We start from the raw sequence: 20,445 nt of genomic DNA on the forward strand, positions 1-20,445 counted from the left end.
GAAGGGTAGTCGTTGCCCCAAGTGAAGGAGCGAAGGTTTATCATGGGTTCTCATTCACAAGTGATTATGACATTGACTGCAAGTTAGAAGAAGAAGTTAGAATTGGCAGAAGTAATTCAGACTGTTGTTGTGAATAAGAGTTTTTCTATGAAGCAAAGCTATCGATTTACTGGCCAGTCTTCATCCCAAGTCTCACCTACAGCCATAAGCTTTGGGCAAAACTCTATACTGCAATAAAACTGGGGATAAAATTGTCAAGGAAATTAGTGAGGAAGAGGGGTCTCAAGCTATGTGACAGTACTTAGATTTTAAAGTGCTGCTGCTTGGCCACGTGAGCTGGTTCAGGCAGCTAGCATACCTTCCTTACAAGGTGTTCCAGATGTGACAAGTTGGCAGGAGACCATGGATACTCTTACATCACTGAGCTCACCTTAGTGCTTGGGGATCTACAGGAAGATCTGCAGGGTGATACTGGGAAAAAGGAGATTTGGGCTAAGGGACAACACTAACTGTGCTAAAGTGGTAGCCTTCAAATGTCTGCAGAATGATTTTTGCGTCTCATCACTCAACCGGTCAGCAGAATGGCAGCATTCTTCAGAAACTAAAAAATCTGTGAATTTGGTCAAGACATTTGTTCAGTAAAATAAATGGCTGGGTTATCAAGTCACCTGCGCCACTATAATAATCACTGCTTCATATTTGAGCTTTATCAATATGCTTACCATAACGCTGCTTTTTTGCCCCCCGATGCCCTTTGTTTTCTCCCAAACCCTTTCCCTTTTGCCTTTCTTATCCAATGCCCACCCAACTCCATCCCCAACTGGAGGTAGTGAAAGTGGTCGGAGTACCCCCAGCTTATCCACCTATTCTGACGGCAAATCCCCCTCCTCTACTTCTACATACATGGCTGCTCCTCGGCATTTCCACATACCAGGTAGGCAACAGCCACAACGATTGGCTCGCAACTCAACTTTGAATTTCTCCTACATCTTTGCACATTCTACACAGTGACACTGAGGTGAATCACAGGGTAAGCTATGAGATCATAACAAGTTACAAACACCAAACAAGTGTTCTAAAAAGAGTTGGTACCAACTGTTACATTTAATATTAGAGTCTCTTGTAGAAAGGTTTGTGTCATTAAATAAAATGATTCTACGGTTAACGCCAAGCTGAAAAGCATTGTTTCACTGACCTCCTGTGGTTGAAAGTTTTAAGTCTGTTGCATCTCTACCCTACCCAAAAGTTTAAAAGTTAAAATTATTAAGTTAAAACTTCAACCAACGGAGGTAAGAAAACACAAGATTTGAATTTGGTGTTCAGTTACTGATTCATGTAAACAACAAGAAAACTCTCTTTTAACCAGATTAGTCTTGTTTTTTCCATTTCGTTGGACTTCTCTCTCTTTCCAAGTACATGCATGATAAGTGTCGTGAAGCTATCAGCATGTGTGGGATCTGGGCCCTCATGCAAGAACTTTTTAGTTTTCCGATTTAAACTCTCACTGCTTTTGTGAATTTTTGTCTCGTACAATCGCTCCATATCTGATTCAGCAAACCATCTCAACTAAAAAACATAAATACGTAATCGCATCTAATGCCTTCTTTCAACCTGATTAATTCCACTTGTATATGAGTCAGCAGATGAAAACATAACAAATGTAGCTAGATCAGACCGGGACAAACGACAAAAAAATGTTACATTACATTAACATTGCAGAGCCATGACGGAAATAAAGAAGAAATGGATTTATCTGATGTCAAGTAGTTTAACTATTTACGGCATTGAAAACAGCTGTTGGTCTGTGCATTTTATGACAGACCAGAATCATCGGTGACCTCGTACAATAACTACATTACTCCATCATGCGGTCACACACTTATGGGATTAGTTGTTTTTTAACCAGTTTACCTTCTCATATAGTACCACTGGTTTATTGGGAGAAGATGAACCAGTTTTTAACCTCTTTTATCCAGCAGGGGAATTGTATCTTCAAAAAATTCCTAGGCTCCGACAGATGTCTTCATCTGCCCAGAAAGATCAAATGTTTGCCATTTCCACAGACCTATCATATGTAGATTCTCAAATAGTGACTGGGGCCTTTAATTACCTCAACTGCAGAGGGCCTTTATTTCTAATTCCCTCTGTTTGTAGTGTAAGTATATTTTAGTATGAAGCCGACTTGTTATCTGAACTGCTCCTGTTACATTTTTCTTACTGCAATATGCTATTAATACAAACAATAGCACTTACTGTATCCGATTCAAATAAAAAGCCTTGTGGCGAATTCTTTCTATGCCCAACACACCCAAACCTGCACAACAAGTTATGGCATTCACCACTCTGCTTGCTCGGAGGTCTATTCTAGTCTGTTCACATTCTATTCACACATCAGAGCACATGAATCACATTCATGCAATTTAAGCTCTGAATTCTGTATGCAAATGTCTTCCCTGCAACAAGTGTGGAAGAACGTACTGCTGTGAAGTTACTTGGATATTAGTTTCAAGTTGGACGACAGATGTCTGTTGAATATCCAACTGAAAACTAGCTTTACTGCGGTGCTAAGTGTTACTAAGTATTACCATAAAGTGAGGAATTTGCGACACAGCAAAATAAACGTTTTTCGATATTGTCATATGGCACAGCCCTACTGCAGTGCATAAGGTTCTCCCAGAGAGGTTCCCTGGACATACATTACATAGAACATATTGTCACCCAGGCTATTAATGAAGAAATCAACACTTAGTCGAACACCCCCACTCCCTATTCTATTTTATTTTATCTGAATTCTTTTTATTATTTTGTTTTTTTATTTTCCCTCTCCTCTGTCCTGGTATGTGTGTGTGTGAATGAGACTCCTGTCTAGGAAGGTGAGGGAGAGGGACCACGAAGTGCTGTGGGTGGGAGCGGGCTGGAGTGGGGTTTGTAATACATAACCACAGAACACCGTTAGCAATACTGCCATTTGTTTAGATTATTCATTTCTGTTCAAAAACCAATAGAGATTAAAATGAAGTGGCTTCAGTGGACAGAATCCCTTATAGAATCCTATAGGAGCTGCGCAAGTCTATTTGAGAAAATATGGCACGTTCCTGGGAAGAAGAAGCAGAGTAAACATCTTATCATGCCAGGCACATAGTGAACATCTGTGTGGTCACAAAAATACTGTGCAACATGCCACTGGATAACATTTGCATAGGTGACCGAAGCAAAATCTGGCTTTCTGTACATGACTTGTACAAGAGGTCTGGACTACTGTGAATTTGTTCGTACCCTAAGCGAAAATTCTACGAAAAAGTACGAGGAAATTTACAAATGGGTTGTCATGAATCACTGATTTGTGAAAGACTGGATCTGATGGATTGAGTGGTTCTTGCATGAGGCCCAATGTCTGTACTTTATAGCGTAACAGCTGACTTATTGCCTTTGGCTTATGGATTGGAGTCTGTATATCTCTAAGACTCTTGTATTCTCAGTGTCCCTTCTGTTAGCAAATTTCAAAGCAGTTTATTTTTGACACAGCAGTGATCTGACATGAGATTGCATCACTTAGAATTACATTTACTCTACATATGGGCAGGAGTTGACATTAAACAGTGTGTCATCCATTACTTTCAGTCTCCCACAGAGGCAAATCAGCCTAATCCAACATATTGTTCCCATTGACAATTACACTGTCAGTCATGCAGAGGGGAAAATACCCTCCCATGTTGGAAGCAGGTTAAGTGGAAAAAACTGCCAACGATTATCCACTTAATGGCTTTCATAGTCATCATCCTTATTGCTTTAATATGGATATTGTTTCAGATGCTGGCAGGCACTGAAACAAGCCAGGGAAATAACCCAGATGGGTTGTTGTATTGTGAGTCATGTTTCTGCTGTGGTTTAATGTGTGACAGTTGTTACTAAGTATCTCTGTCAGAGGCCTGTCTGGGTCCACTGACACTAAAATGGATTAGCTCAGCTTTAGGGAAAAACACTCTGTCCCCATTATCCTCCAGAGGCACTTCATCGAGCAGTTAACTTTCTTTTTTCTCTATTGTTGTGATGTTTATATTATTAACGGAGGTGCCCTTTTTGATTTAATTTGAAACTCGCTAAAGACCGCTAATACAAGTAGACTGTTGGATGCCTGGGGACCATGTGCGGTTTCTGATATTATTCTTTGAGTGTCACTGAATTGTTCTGCATCATATAACCTCCCCTTCAACAAATACCAATAAATTGACATATTCTGAATATGTTGCATGAATAATATTAAAAGTGCTGATGTTTCTGATGTGCCATAATAAAAATGACAAATGTCTTGTGTTGAATCAAGCAATACTGCAACCCCCCCCTTTTGCTTCTTCAAAATATCTCATCCCTCAATAACTGCTAACTCATGCTTCTTTTTCTCCATTCTCTCCCTTTCTTTCTCTCCCTCCCATGTTGGCTTCTTCCATTTTCTTTCCTCTGCGCCTGTTCCCATCTTCAGAGACTATGGTCAAAGATAATATCTATAGAAAACCCCCCATCTACAAACAGCATGGTACAGTCTACTTTAGCCCTTCTTTCTCTGGTCTGGTCTCTGCACGATGTGTTGCATGTCGCCTGTCAGTCATCTCCTCATCCGTTTATCCCAGTTCTCCACCTTCCCCTAAGGCCTGCACTCGTAGACTTCGGAGATTTAGATGCAAAGGGCTGGTGTAAGGGTACAGCGCCCATTCTGTGTTATAAAATCAAGTGCAGAACCTATCATTCTTCAACATTTGGATGGCGGGCAATGTTGTGACAAAATGAACCAAAAAGAACGCTGAATTTTGCAACCCAAAGGATTTGATGAAAGAAAGCAGACAACTGGCTGCTGATGACCTACATTCCATGAATGTTCTTCTCACACTCCCGGTTTGAGTAATACATCTCTGAGATGGAGTGATTACCAGACAAAAAAATACTACACCATCAGTCCAATATCCTTAAGTATTACATCCATATCGAACAATTGTGTAGCGCAGGATTTTCATCCAGTGCCAGTGCAGAAAGTAGTAGGCCTTTTATGTAGAGAACTAGAACGTAAGGGAGGTGGTGTGGAGGTCAGCTAAGTGGTTGGCCAAGTAGCGCAGCAGGCTTTCATGATCAACATTTAATGTTCTTTTTTTTTTCCCCTAAGATTTTTTGGGGGGCATTTTTATTGGATAGGACGGTGGCAGACAGGAAGCAGCGAGAGAGAGGGGTATGACATGCAGTCCCTGGCCGGACCGGGCAGCCACAGAGATGCCACAATTTTCTCTTTTTCAAAACTCTAACTATGATCTCAGCTAGTGTTTTAGTTCCCTAAAGGCATCAGCTTCAAACAGAGTGCTGAAGCTGAATGTTAAACACGATTGAAAGGTTCAACCTCTAGAGGGCAGTGCTGAGGCAGTTTTCGGCAATACCTGATAAAATCTGTTTGACATTAACTAGAAGGAAGAGATTGATTTAAATCTCAGAAACAAAGTCTGTATAATTAGGTTTCATCTATAATAAACATTGCCCCAAATTCCAATATCTGATTTGACATTTCAACAAGGCAACATATTGATTATTCATTTTAAAAATGGGACTGATTGCTGGAATTGGGGCCCTTGGGTATTTATTTGCTCACCCCGTCCATGCATGTCTGCACTCATCTCACCAGCTCATTTGTTGGTTTTAGTGGTGGTGCTGTGACTGTGTGTCCACTGTGCGTGGTTGGGTACATGATTCACTTTGTTTAGTGGCATTAGTGTTGTACTGATCACTGTTTCAATCACTGTCTCTCCCCTCACCATTGTTTGTGTGTCTACTTTACGGTGTACATTTTTCACTACAGTTGCTTGTAAGCTATATGTGCACGATGGGGTCACTCAAAAACACATTGACAGGAATCCAAGGAACGTTTGTCACCTCTATCACACAAGAAAGTCTTCATTTTTATCAAATATGACATGTAAATCAGCTGCATATGGGATAGTACTGCAGATTTATCATATTTAAGGTCTGTCAGCACCTTGATTGTACTCATTCAAGCAGACGTAAGTTCACAGACAAGGCCTGCCAAAAATCTTTATCTAATTTGTTCCAAGCAAACACTGCTGCTAATGGTTTAACTTTGGAGCTGTGTAATGTGGCATTACGTTTGAATGGACTGCACTTACTTTTGAGGGAATTTGTCCCATTGGTCATGTTATATGATACATGATAGGAAGGCTGTCACCAAAGTTATCTAAATACCTCTGTCCAGTATACATGCTAATAGTTTAGCATGCAGTATGTTACATGAGCAAAGAGAACAAAGACAGTTAGTAATTTGTGCATACAAGTTGAATTGGATTATTCATTCAGGCATGCAACTTCCCACAACATAATGTTAAACAGTCCACATACTGTGTGTTGAAGGGATGGCAAATATAACTCATTATGCAAACAGGCAGTTTGAAGTATATCCATGTAAACTCCTGCAAAACTGCATTAAATCCAAGCTGTGGTTTAGATTCATTTCCTTGCGTGACAACCTGAAAACACAGTTTAATTTGCACTGTATTAGCCGACACAGCTAGCCAGTAATGCTGAAACAATGTCCAATGTAGCTTTACAACTGTATAAAAAAGATGTTGAAGGGGAAATGGCAACTGTAGTTATTATTATTTTAATTAAAAATTAGAGCGAGAACATACACTATCAATATGAAGGGATGAATTCATTGTTTGTACACTAAACATGGCTTCCAGCCTCCTAGCTTCTTGCTAACTGACCTGGGGTGCGTTTCCCAAAAGGATCGTAGCTAACTACGTCAGCAACTTCCTTGGTTGGTAACTTACATGGTACGAACAATCGTTAAGCGATGCAGGTGTTCCCTAAAACCGTAGTTCCGACAAATGTGCGCACCAACTGTCGTTAAGTTGCATAGTTCAAACCACAGCTCCTGATGTGTGGTTAGAAACTTAGTTCACGGTGACTACGTCACAGATGGTGGATGAAATGTGTTTTAAGCAGAGAATGTTAGATAATCCTGCTGTACAAACATATTTAAGGTGAAGATATTTTTAAATGTAGTTGTAAAAGTTCTTTTATATTTGTATTTGTCGGGTCATGTGTAGGGCTGCATTGTTTCAGTACTAAGTAGCCTATCTGTAGAGTAGACCATCTACAAACTACAGGTGTTTTTCTCAAAGATTACCCATCTGATCACAATAACTTGATTTAATATTAGTCACCAGTACAAAGGTTAAAGGACAAAACGGAGAATGTAAAGACAAGACTTTTATTATTACCTGTGTGTATACATTTCCGGGCCTTTGAGGAAGAAGGTTGTTCTCTAGTCTTCATTACAAACAGAAATATAAAAAGGGACAGTATACAATCCATGAAAGTAATGTAATGAATAAATCCCTGAGAGTTTTCGTTAACAAAGATAAATCACAGGATTTGAACCCGCGTCTGTCTCAATAGAGAACAATCACAAGCTCAACCATTTATCGCACTGAGCTATGCTCAAGACTTTGGTGTTGTTTAAGGCCACAAGATTCATAATAGTGTTAAAGTGTTGGAACGAAGATACTATGTATGATGATATATGTTATTTATATTGTTGATTTCATTAATACTGTTGTTGATTTTCTTTTTATTGCCGGCACGACTATGATATGAAAAGCCTATATAATAAATTTCGGTCACAACTGACATATTTAGGCAGAATATGACAACATTTTGTGAGTTTCATGCTGTGAAAGTCGTAGTTTGAACTACGTTGGTTCAAACTAAGTTAGTTCAAACCACGGTGGTACCAACAAAGTACAACAGTTTCAGGAAACAGTCGTACTTCAGGTGTTTGTTAGTTTAACGATGCATCGTACCAAGATAGTTCTATGCTTCCTTCCGTGGTTGTACGGGAAACGCACCCCAGAGTAGCTACAACAACCTGATTGATTGGTCATTAAAATCAATCGTGGGGTGTTGATTTTGGACAAAAGAGATCAATGGATATTCTTTGTATTTTGCACATTTAAAGAGGGTCGTGTTCCGTTGACGTCCCTTACAGACAAAACAAATTAAGTTATTAGTGCACAGAATTTATAGACTTTAATAATTGCATTATTATTATATAGCATAATTTGGAGAGCTAAAGGACATGAAATGACAAGGCAAAAAGTCAAGGCTTATTGTATTATTAGAGGCTGCCATGCTGGTTGCACCCCACAGTATCAGACAGAACAAACAGAAAACTGAGAATTTGACTATATAATTTTACATTTTTACATTTAGAGACACATCACCCTTAAGCTGAGGATACACAGAGCAACTTTTAGAGCAATGGTGCTGGGCAATGTTGCTGTCAATGGTAATGAGTAAAGATTACTACTACTACTAAAGATACAGACTTATCCTCTGGTGATCATGATTATTCAGAGCATATTTAATGTGTCATGGGTCAAAAGGTTTGTCAAAGAGAAGCCATGTGTTCAGATCATTTACAGTCACCCTCACGGCACCATGGATTTCCTTACCAAATGTTGTGTAGCTGTTCAGGGATCTCGCTCCGGTGACCGATGAGACTCCCAAAAAGTCAGTGCAGCCACGCAAGTACAACGTTGATACAAATGTTAGTGGTTGCCATCCATCCTGTTTTACTGTGCAGTTACACAGTGCACGAGAAGCTCATTGTAGAGGCCATCTGCAGCTGATGATTTCATGGTCCAGGGGAAATTTACTGTAGAGTTAATAGTGCAGTACGGTGGAGCTGAGAGGCACATGACCCAGCACATTAACTGTGATATCCTGTAACATCTGACTGTTTTACAGCTTCTAGAACATCCTGGCAGGATGGGGAGGATAGTAAGGTGGGTCTGTGTGTATATGTCTGTCCATATCTGTCTCTTTTCAAGTCATTTTCTTAAACTTTACTGTACATCCATTTACTAACTGACTAACTCATACTTTGCCATCATCCATTGCATCCTTCCATCTTTCTTGTCTCTCTCTCTGTCGCTCTCTCACTCTCTGTGCAGAGGACCAGTTGGATGATGTTAAAGAGTGAAATAGATGGACAGATGGGTCCAGAAGACCTGGATCCCCGCAAGTCTACCTGCAGTCTGCCCACTGACACCTCCCAGCCTAGTGAGTAGCCAACCACCTGGTGTAGGTGACATGAACACAACAGTATTTAAAGCATAAAATAAGCAAGAAATGTTTTATCTCTCTGCAGATTTCCCCTACAGTAAATCTGCATCCTTACCTGGATACGGACGGAACGGCATCCACAAGGTGAGCTGCAATGACTGTGAGCGAGCGTAGAAGTATTAGGACCATAGACTGTATGAAGAAGTGGACATAGTCACCGTGACGTCACCTGTTGGTTTGAGGACTTCCGTTTTGAAGCCTTGAGTTTGGCAGTTTGCCGCTATTGTACATTTTTTGCAACCAGGCACCGGGCGTGACCATATTTGGGCGAGACGGTGGCGTTAGCAAGCTTGGTTAGCTAGGTGCAACAGGGATGCTCATTTTTGCTAGCAAAAAACAGGCTTAAAACAAAACATACGTCCTGGAAAAATGAACAGCCAACTCCTGATAAGCTTGTTCAATGGCGCTGGTTAAATTTACACAGTGTTGTGGATACGAGTCACTCTAGGCTGATTGACAGGACTGGTAGTGACTTGTCAATGACAAGGTAGCCACGCCCTAAAGCATACCCATCTTTATCATCTATTTTCCTCTAAATGGGACCATAATTTACTAAATGAACATCCTGCTGTGTTGAAGAAGACTTGAAACTAGCGACTGAGACCATAAACTCATTATGAAAGTGTTTACTGGGGGAATCAGCTGAGAAGTAGGGTCATTTTAGCATTATTTCTAATGGAACTAAACTTCTTTTTGCAACCAGAGGCGTTGCCCCCTGCAGGCCATTAGAAAGACTCCAGGTTTAAGTTACTTCCGCATTGGGTTTAACCATCAAAACAATCCATAGTGCTTCCTGTAACTTAGTTCTTTGTCAAGTCATTATTTTTTTATGTCAGGAAAGGAGAAAAAATTTAAAGAAATCCTGGATAATCCTGTATAAATATTGTAATGCACCAATTATTGCCAAAGTCAGAAATAACTCAGTGAAAGCCACAATGTGAATCTGAAAATGTTTGATGTTCCCAGTGGTAATATGAAAAATAAAACATGGCGTTGATACCCGACCGCCCTCACTCTCCTCTCCCGTCTGATCTCCTCCTGGTCAAAGCCGCTGTAAATCACCTTAAAGACCTGACAGCAGTTGCATTTTAGACCACTAGGTATTGGTGTTTCTTATCCAAGCTCTATCGCCCCCTGCGCTACAGCAGCAGTCTTATCAAATCAACACCTCCCTCCCCCACACAGCTTCCTACCCTCTACTAATCAACACAGGAAACTCAGAGTAGCATTTAAGCTCATTTTAAAATCCAACCTCCCAAAGGTCTTCTCTCACAGTTTGGGTATCGGATTACGCAGGGGTCAGTCAGTACCATTCACTCCACACGGGCAGGGCTCCGGTTTATTATGAGGACACTGGGGTATTTAGTCTATCATCCACTGATATTGCTGCTCACCCTCTGTGTTTGTTGATGGATAGAGGACAGGCAGACAAAACAGAGCAGAGAAGGAAATGAAAGCTCAGGAGCCACGACGGATTCGTGGTATATTAAACTATTTTTCACTTGCTGATATTCCTAGTTAGTGTTGTTGACATGGTGGATTTAGTGTGCTGGCAGACGAATGAAGGGAGATTTCTTTCTAATGAATGTTGAGCTATGTAACAGTATACAATATACAGTATATTTTTATGCAAGCACATTGCTCACACACAGAATGACAGAGTGCTCAATCTCTATTTGAAGTCCAAATGAAATAATTGATGGTGGTAAATGACGTTCCTTGGGTCTACACATACACTTATTGGGTCTTTTAGTTCAACTGATTTGAATTTTAACTCCATATAGCTGTCCTCTGGCCTAAAAAACATCACTTCTTCCTTCTCCTTTTAGTCGAAGTTTTAGTCTCTCCTAATTAAGTGATGCAAGCTTATTCCCTCACAGCCTGAAAAAATGTGAGCAAATCCAGGGCAGACGCAGTGACTAAACAGCTTTCAGATGACCCCTGGCTTTGATAAAGACCAGCAATGTTCTTGGCGGTGTGGACGGGATATCTGAATGATGGTCTAACTGCTCTACGGTTATATGTGTGTTCGTATAGGCTGCTGAGATGGTGGAGGATGAAGTGGACCCGGACTCCCAGAGCTGGGGAGGCATGAGAGGTGAGAGTGAAAATAAATGAGCGCTGCTTATCTCCTGCTCCTTGTTGTGTTCCTCGGCATGTTTGCTGGTTTGCAGGCTTTTTCCGGTGTTGCACTGTTGATGTGCATGAGCTAAATGCCTAAAATACACACAGAGTAGTCTGTAGATATTTGGACAGTAAGGGCCCGATTTACTAACATCCAGAATAAAGAGTACTAAATTTCGTGTGCATTCAAAAATATTGCACGTGCAATTTTACTACCTGTTATGGGTGATTTACTAAGAATTATTTCATAGATGACAACAGGAGAAAACACAATGGAGGTGGCCGTATTTAAATGAGGGGTTTTCATGTTTTAATGGTTTCCGGCATAAAGTCGGGAGGGAAAGCAACCACTGCGTAAAAACCTTGGTTTGTTTCATTCAGTGCGTCCCAAGTATGTGGAAATCGTCTGTACCTGCCCATCCTGCCTGAGATAGAAGTACTTGGGACAGCACACCTGACAAACTGCTTTGGGAAACCCCAGCAGAAACAACTACAGTATGCTGGAATGACCCAGACGCGAGGAAATGCCAGCAGATTGTGCTTCATCCAGCCAGAGGGAATAATCATCGACCATCCGCTCCGTGATCTCCTGTCCCTGAACGCCCCAACGCCCGATTCCCTCTCAGATACCTACAGTGGGTTGTGTCGCTATTACGACCGGCGCGCTGTGAACAGTTGGTGATCGTTCCCTCTGGCTGGATGAATTTTAGAGAAAAGAAGTCAGTCAGAAGTATTGGATATAGAATAATATTGTCTTGTTAATTTCTCTACGTCTTCTTTTCTTCTGGCAATGATAACAGAAGCCATCTCTGCGCAACACTTGGCGTGGTTTGCACCTTCTTTTCAAATGTATAAAATACAGATGCTGTTGCACTCACATGAAACTGCTTTTAGGCTTGGCCCTAAGACTTTCTTCTTGTTGTGGCTCTTCTCCAGCAGAGGTTACAGTTACAGCTCTAAGAGTGTTTGAAGGTGTTCATAGCGTAGCCCTTTTTCGGACAGTTCAGGGAACAGTGAAATGCCAGTCACCTAACCTGAATCCAGTTGATTATGTGTTTCACTGCTGAAGACCAGATTGAACTCAAAAAGCCCCTGATACCAGCAGGAAGTGTTGATGGCTTCAGTCCAGGCCTGCCACGGCATCACCTGATGTCTGTGGGCCAATGACTGCTAAGGATTGCAGCTGCATCATGACTTTGTTAAGTGACTTTCTATCCCCTAAATGTATCTTCGTCTGCAGCTTTGATAATAAAATAATTGTTTGAATCATTTTTCAAGTAAAAATGGAATGTAAATTCACTAGTTCTATCCTCTCAAATGTCAAGAATTATTGCTTTTGGTCTGTTTGACAGTAAACTGAATATCTTTGGGTTTTGGACTGTTGGTTGAACAAACAAGCAATTTCAATGAGTCATCTTGGGCTCTGGGACATCTCGTAGACCACAGGAATATTCATAAAAAGTTGATCTCATCCACTTATTTACTGTAAATCGCCTGTTGAACATATTTAAATCAGGCTCCAGATCACATCAAGGAACCCAGGCAGCACTAATACAGCTGTTAAATGACATTGGTCTGAACACTAATTCAGGTAGAACATCATTCTGTGGTGCAGCTTTCAATGCCTCTGGCCATAAAATACGTCATGGCAGACTGGAGGATTGGGTAGAATCAGTTACTATTGCACAGTCCTCCATTGGTTCAGATCTCCTCACCATGATTTGTGGTGTCCCCCGGGGTTTGATTCATGAGCCTCCACAGTATTATTCAGCCTGCATGTGCTCTCTCTGAGCCAACTCGTGCAGGCCAGTACAGCAAGTCCTCATCATGCATGCAAAACAATGCATAGTTACTGAATTCATCCAAAACTGACCCAGAATGTGAAATGTGTTTTCTTAATGAAATGCTACTCAGAGTTACTTTTTACGTGCACTGTCTTTGGCTTTTTTAATCAAATGACCAGATTGTTTTTTTGAGAGGATGATTCACCCACGAAGTTTCCTTCCAAGCCTCGGAAGTGCTCCAATGTCAGTCACCTGATGTTGTCCATGTAGAAAAAGCACATTTTTGAACTTTTTCTTTACTTTAACATTTACTGAACCCCACCCTCAGACGACGATCAGCTAAAATCTTAAACTATAAAATGTGAAAAGGCCCGCGTCATCTTCTCCTTCAAGTGCAGATCTAAGGTCACTTCACAATCCCTGATTACATGACATGACGTGACATGCAGAGCCCTGCAGTTCTGGCTCCAGATCAGTTACTGGAGGTAACGACATAGAGAGGTGATGTAATTTTTCCAGCTGCAGAATTATTGGTGTGTGTGTGTGTACAGTCGATGGCTGTATCTTGGGCAAAGACTGGGTTGACAGGAAGCCAACCTCATAACGTGTGTGTGTGTGTGTGTGTGTGTGTGTGTGTGTGTGTGTGTGTGCAGAGCAACTGTTTATAAAGCTTTTGACGCATTGAAACCCAATATTTTTGTGGAGATTTGAGTCCACACGGTGTAATTTTTTTTTCAAGCTCTATTATGGTAGTTTTCATAATAGGTCTGCTATTCAAATAAAAACTCATTGTTCCACCAGATTAATTCTCTTCTTCTCTCTCTTTTTTTCCCTCCCTCTCAGAATACAAGGTAAGATTTTCCTCATTTCTTAACACTTTACAAATGATATATTGGCAGCTTTGTTTGGACTCTGGATTATAATTGTATTCCCTAATAAATCTCCCACAATGCTTACTTTGTGTGTGCCAGATCTACCCGTATGAAATTCTGGCAGTGACGCATAGAGTGAAAGTGAAGCTTCCCAGAGATGTAGATCGCACCAGACTGGAGGTGAGCTCTGATCTTCTCCCTGCTCTGTCGTTTCCCCTCGCTTAAAATCAGAATTATGCACTTTGGGGGAAGTAGCCATGCAGCTAAGCCAGGCGGGATAAAAGTATCAGCCAAAGCTTAGAGAAGTGCTAACTCCAATTTTTGTGAAGGTGGATGAATGATTGCAATTTAGCTTCTTTTTTTTTTAAAGAAATACTGTGTAGCCAAAAGTGTGCGATTAAGTATTTCATGATTTGGCTGTAGGCCAACAAGGGCCTCAGTATGGTATAAGTGCTGCACAGGACAAGTCAGAGTTTTAACAGCTCAGAGTCAAACCAGACAAAACGTGTGGCCATTCAATCTAAAAAAAAAAAAAAAAGAATGTAAGTGGAAAACTACAAAAGTTTGATATTTCCAATGTCCTCGCTTATCATGTCCTCGAGTTCACAATCTACACTTTCGCACAAATGATGTTTTTAGACTCTGTAACGTCAACGTTGACTTTTCTTAAGTAAAACAAAAACTAGTTAAATGAAACTAAATAAATGTATTAGGAGCAGGGCCTCTGGCAGTGTGCCGAAGTCTATGAATTGAATTTAGTAGGAGGATAAAATTAGCTAAACAGAGTTAAATGCATAAGGAGGAAAAACACATTTTTCTGGGGCTGGTGAAACAATGTGTAAAGGGCTGAACTTGTGGACTGCTGAATTTCATGCATTTTAAGAGGGCCGCTGCCATCAGAAACAGAGCTACACATTCACATTATTTAGGGTTCAGTATCTTGCCCGAGGACACTTTGACATGCAGACTGGGGGAGCCAGGGATTGAACCCCCCACCTTCTGATTAGTGGACGACACCTCAACCTCTGAGCCACAGGCGCCCCTCTCTAGCCTCACATGATTTCATTTGTCTATCTAGATTCGTAAAGACACATACAGATAAGCTTTTGCAACAGTATGATTCCATTTGATTAGATTCAGCTCAGATTTGATCCGTTCATTTTGTGTGACCCGATGTGTAAAAGCGTTAGAAGTAGCGTTAGCTGCAAGGCTAGCGTTATTTGCCTTGGAGGTGTGTGGCGGCCCCGGCCAACACCCCGAGTGTGGCCATTTGGAACAGCTAGAAAGATGTTTGTCTTTAGACATGGTCGGACATCACCTTGTACAACCTAGTTTGTTTGAAGCCTTTAGTTTAATGTTATATCATACACTAGTGGTCTTTCAACTCTGAGGTATCAGCTTGGGTTCACTCAGTGACTGGCCTACACAGAGCGCTGACCTCAACCCCATCCAACACCTTTGGGTGGGGGGAAGACTGGAGGCTGCAGATTAATGCCCGTAGTTTGGGAATGACATGTTCACCAATGACACACGGGTGTATTACTTCTGGCCATGTGGTGTAGTAGTGCCGCAAGAAAACTCTTTAAGATCAAGCTGCGGCATTCTTAATAAAGTTAATAAACTGTGGGGTTGAATTAAATGTGAATATAATTGGCAGAGGTTTTGGTTTTAACTTTCTGATTTTGAGTCACATTACTTTCTTTTGCGCTGGGTCACGGCAAGTTCAACCCACATGCATGTCTTATAATAAAACAATTAGGCACAATTGGACTTAATGTCCCGTAGTAACTCATTTCCTGTAGCTGTTATTTTTACACTACCCATTTACAGATTCAGAACGTTCATTAAGTTTGTTCAGCTGAGAACAGGAAATATTTTAGTCCATAAAGAAGTTCCACATAGGATTTATAAAGTTGTGGTTTGTCTTGTGGTGCAGCACTGATGGTCCTCCTGTCCTCAGACGACGTTTCATGAACCTTTGTTTTCCAAAAACACCCCTTTAAAATATTTAAACCTTCAGTCACCCTAATATGAGAACTCCCTGTCAGCCTTTCTGGGAATATTGTCCCAAGAGGAGTCGGGCCGTCGGGATATCGAGGTGTCACTGACGCAAGAGATCCCCTTTGTGGTCGGCATCACCAGACTGGAGCCAGATTGTCATGAGTGTCAATGTGTGTTTGTCAGAAAGAAATATTCCAACCTCGGTTTTACCCACCACTGTTCCCGATCCTTGACCCTGAAGTGGTGTTGCTTTACCCAAACTAATCAGCGGCTAAAAAAAACTCAAACTCAGAGCCAAAACACTTCACCATTAGGCAATTTAACCACATGGGATATTTTTTCTGGTGGCTGCTGTGTGAGGAGATGCTTTTGTTTTTTTAATACACTGTAATATCTATAATATATATAGTATAATATAATATAGTCCTGATAGAAACTACAGTACAGTATATGGGTATGGGTACACTATGAGTACAGCAGACTCCTCTCCAATAGTTCTTGGGATGTCAGAAATCATGAAGTTAGGAGGAACTTGTTGGTGGAGCACAAACTACGGCCCAGAAACCAAATCTGTAACCAGTTTAATACCACAGTTAACCATCAGGTTTCTTCAACTTTCACGCAGAAATAAGCCTTTAAACTTGAAAGAAATAATGATTTGACATTTATCCTGACAATTATCGATATCGAATGATATGACATTTTTTATCGTGAAAACATTTTTGGCTGTATGGTCCAGCCCTACACTCCAGCCTATTGCACACCCCAGTCAGTGATGTCGAGTAGGTGTTTTACCATTGACCACTGACAGAAAACACCCTTTGTGACATCACTGACTGGGTTTGAAGCCATATGAGCGTTGGTTTTACAATCACTAGTAATGGTGACTATACTATAAAATACTGTGAAAAGGTTCTTGACAATAGAGATTGTTTTCTGTGTCATTTTACGAAAATGGTATCCTCCTGTCAGCATGGCTGGTGAAAAATGAAAGGGATCTGGATGTTTTTGCCTAACGGTGAAAAAAATCGCTCTACATTCCTCCCTCTGTTTGTTGGTATGGAAACCAGGTGATTGGCTACCACACAGTAACAGCCTGCCTCTAATTTACTATCACTGTCATCAGAGAGACGCACAACTGCTGCGCACAGAGCAGCCAAGTTTTACAATAAAGTGGCGTTTGCTTTTGTTCGGGGTCTAAATCAATACCATGCATGTTTTTGTTCTATGCTATATTTTTTACACTTACAGAGCAGTTAGTGAGTGTTTGCAGCGAGAGCCAAGCTGGGTTTTGGATGGCAGTCTTGTTTGGATGAACTTCTGAGGCCCAGAATTGAGTTTGGTGTGTTAAACCTCAATACAGAAGGCAATGTAACGCCTGCTTATGTGGTGAACACAAACATGAGCATAGGATTGATGAATGTCTTCTGTGTGAGTCCAATCTGAGAGTACGAAGCTGCTGCTGATTTAGCATACAGCACAAGTGGGTGAGAAAAGTCTTGCTGGCCCTGGGGGCAGAAACCATCTCATTTGGTTCGGGTAAATCTTTTGTTTAATTGAGCCAAAGAACCACATGTTTTTGTGCCTCAGTAGAACATGTGGCTCATTAGAGTGAAGCCCAGTGAAACTACACCAAGACAGAGAAGAGAAAGCAGCGTATAACATAAAGCACCAACTATTTGAACTAAAATCAGTCTTTCTTTTAGAGAACAGAGAAAACACGTCTGAAGAAGCTGTCACATTAGCTGTGTTGCACCTTTCAGTTTCATTTATTTATTCTTTGTCATGACCGAACCAACCAGTGTTAGCCACTTTACTTAGCTTAGTCAGGCTAAATTTAATTTTCGTACTATTCACACTAGCCTATACCGTACGTAGAAGTTTTAAGCTAGCTGGCCATCTGTCGCTTTTTATAAATAATTAATTAAATGGCCTTAAAGTGTGTAATATTCAGGAGGATCTATTGACAGAAATGCAATATAATATACATAACTATGTTTTCAGTGGTGTATAAAGACCTTACATAATGAACCGTTATGTTTTATTTAACCTTAGAATGAGCCATTTCTATCTACCTACATCGCAGGTCCTCTCACATGGAAGTCACCACGTTGCTCCACCATGTTTCTAGAATAGAGATTAGAGAGGGATCACCTTCTTGGTAAAAAAACACCAACACTGACTGTCAATGCTAATCCCACTCTCTCTAATTAACATAGTTCTTCTGCTGTGTTACGGTTTTCCAGAGACACCTTTCTCCTGAGGACTTCCAGCGGGTTTTCGGCATGACCCTGGAGCAGTTTGACCGCCTGGCCCTATGGAAGAAGAACGACATGAAGAAGAAGGCGCGCCTTTTTTAGACAGAAAAAAAATCAACATCTCAACAAGCAACCGCCCTGTCTGGGAGGAAACGGAAAAGAAAACCATCCCCTGTGAAATATCTATATATGCATCGCCATGATACCCTTACTTTCCACCTGTAAAACGGCATCTGCCACGGAGAGGCGCTCCCTGCCGGAACATTTTCACCATGTTGAGGCAGCATCTATAGCTTTTTGTATGCGATGTGGTGCGTATGTTTGACTGACAACTTTACAGAAGAGGACGAGGAGCTGCGTTTGCATGGCCTGTGTTGATGCTCCTCGCTTCCCATGTGGTTTCTGCAACCCCCCCCCGCCAATCTTGATGCTTTCATACACCCTGGCAAAAATAACAGCCTTTTCTAAATCTCGTGCAGGCCTTCCCCCAGGTTTCTCTGCTTCTGACTGTTTTATGTGCGCCCTCTTCTACTCTGTCTATCTTGACTTATCTCCCTGTTTCTATCTCAAGTTTTTCATCAGCAGCTAGTTTGTTTTCACTTTGCAAGAGTTTTTCTCGACATATCATCTGTTCGCTGCTCTGCCTTTTCTCTCCCGCTGTTCTTCCATCATTTTAAGTTTCTCTCTCTGCACTGACTGACTGTTACAGTGACAAGCCAGTTCATTTTTTACTCCCTTGCCATAGCTTCAGGGCAGTGAAGAGACTGCAGACTTGTATACATTTAATGTTCAAGCATGTCAAGGCCAAAGACAGGAATAAGAGACAATTTCAGCTCCTCTGATCTTAAACTTAAAAAGCACCTTATCATACGCTTTTGTTTTCAGGTTTGCTTCATGTTATTTTCAATCGGAGAAGTTGGGAAACACTGGTGGGTAGTTTTGATATGCGTGCCCTGATGTGTTTGAATGCGGTCCCATATCTTACACAATCTTCTCATAAATCAGCACAGATAGGAGAGCCAGGGCTGGACATGGGCCACAGCGTGGCAGTGAATCACAGACAGAGGGGGGGATAAAAAAGGAGTGGCCCTGCAGAAAACACACAGTACAGATGGTGTCAGGGTGTGTAAAGGTGTCAAACAAGCAGCATTGCCATAAAGCCATGCATTCACATCAAGAAAACAAAATAAATTATTTTTATAAGCTATTTTTGACTTCTGGAAAGGATCGTTAAACCAATCATGAGACGCAGCTGAGAGAAGTCTTGATTTTGTTAACAGACAAAAAAAGCCCATGGTTACTTTGTTGAGCTTCATAGACCTGCAGCAGCACTAAAGTATAACAAATGGGGTCTTGCTTGATTTAAAACTCAGTACTATAACTGTGTTATATCTTCTCAGATAGAGATTTAACTCTTTATATGTTTGTTGTTTGAAAGCATTGTTGTGTAAAGTAAAAGTCCATCAGCTTTGCTTGATGGTTTCTGGACCGTATACCGATCGATGCGCCATCTAGCATACTGCAAGATGTATGTGAACATATACTGGACATATACCAGATATATCTGTCTGTATACAAGCCATGGTGTATAACTCTTCAGGCATGCATGATGGGAAAATTGGGTGTGTCCCCTGACCTCAGAGGAGAAATATATGAAAACATTATCATCAATGTGGTTTGAGTGGTTGATTATTCTCTGGTTAAACTGCGTCAGATGAAATGCCCAGGTCAGCTGCTTCCCTTAGCGTGTGTTAGGTATTTATTTAATTACAATATTAAGGAAGGGATTTTACTTTGAAATCTTAAGGGCCTAATGTCAAATGAATTGCATCACCAAGAAGAGAGTTTTTGAAGAGAAACATATCAACTTATGAGTTTAACCTGAGTGTCAAATAAATTTTGCTCCTGTAAGTAATACACTAACTATTGTCATAAAGCGTCATGTCCTCTTTCTAGTATTCATCTGCTATTAAAGTGCTTTATCCAAAATCTGGATTGGAGGGCTTGAGTTTGTCAAATAAATGTAAATTTTACTGATGGAATGACCTTAATGTGTGTAACATATACAGTAGCTCACAAGTGAGTACACCCCTCACATTTTTATAAATGTTTGATTCTTTTCATGTGACAACACTGAAGAAGTGACACTTTGCTACAATGTAAAGTAGTGAGTGTGCAGCTTGTATAACAGTGTAAATTTGCTGTCCCCTCAAATTAACACAT

The 20,445-nt window shown here is 40.9% G+C and overlaps 1 protein-coding gene across 15 annotated transcripts in view; it reads left to right on the forward strand.

The window, feature by feature from the left end:
- Positions 1–20,215, forward strand: part of ablim2 (actin binding LIM protein family, member 2) — a 99,251-nt gene extending 79,036 nt beyond the window's left edge. For 12 of the 15 annotated variants that reach the window (XM_038731279.1, XM_038731282.1, XM_038731278.1 and 9 more), the window contains 9 exons: positions 827–934; positions 4,481–4,534; positions 8,806–8,843; positions 9,012–9,120; positions 9,209–9,267; positions 11,221–11,281; positions 13,935–13,942; positions 14,063–14,143; positions 18,211–20,215. In XM_038731279.1, the coding sequence (XP_038587207.1) occupies positions 827–934; positions 4,481–4,534; positions 8,806–8,843; positions 9,012–9,120; positions 9,209–9,267; positions 11,221–11,281; positions 13,935–13,942; positions 14,063–14,143; positions 18,211–18,324 (632 nt within the window). In that variant the 3' untranslated portion in view covers positions 18,325–20,215. The remainder of the gene's footprint in view (positions 1–826; positions 935–4,480; positions 4,535–8,805; positions 8,844–9,011; positions 9,121–9,208; positions 9,268–11,220; positions 11,282–13,934; positions 13,943–14,062; positions 14,144–18,210) is intronic. The other 3 variants (XM_038731285.1, XM_038731291.1, XM_038731293.1) reach the window with 2 other exon arrangements.
- Positions 20,216–20,445: the final 230 nt, after the last annotated feature.

This window comes from Micropterus salmoides, unplaced genomic scaffold, assembly GCF_014851395.1.
Source record: "Micropterus salmoides isolate LMB-PRFRI ecotype aquatic unplaced genomic scaffold, ASM1485139v1 Ms_hic_scaffold_2, whole genome shotgun sequence".
In the NCBI taxonomy this organism is placed as follows: domain Eukaryota; kingdom Metazoa; phylum Chordata; class Actinopteri; order Centrarchiformes; family Centrarchidae; genus Micropterus; species Micropterus salmoides.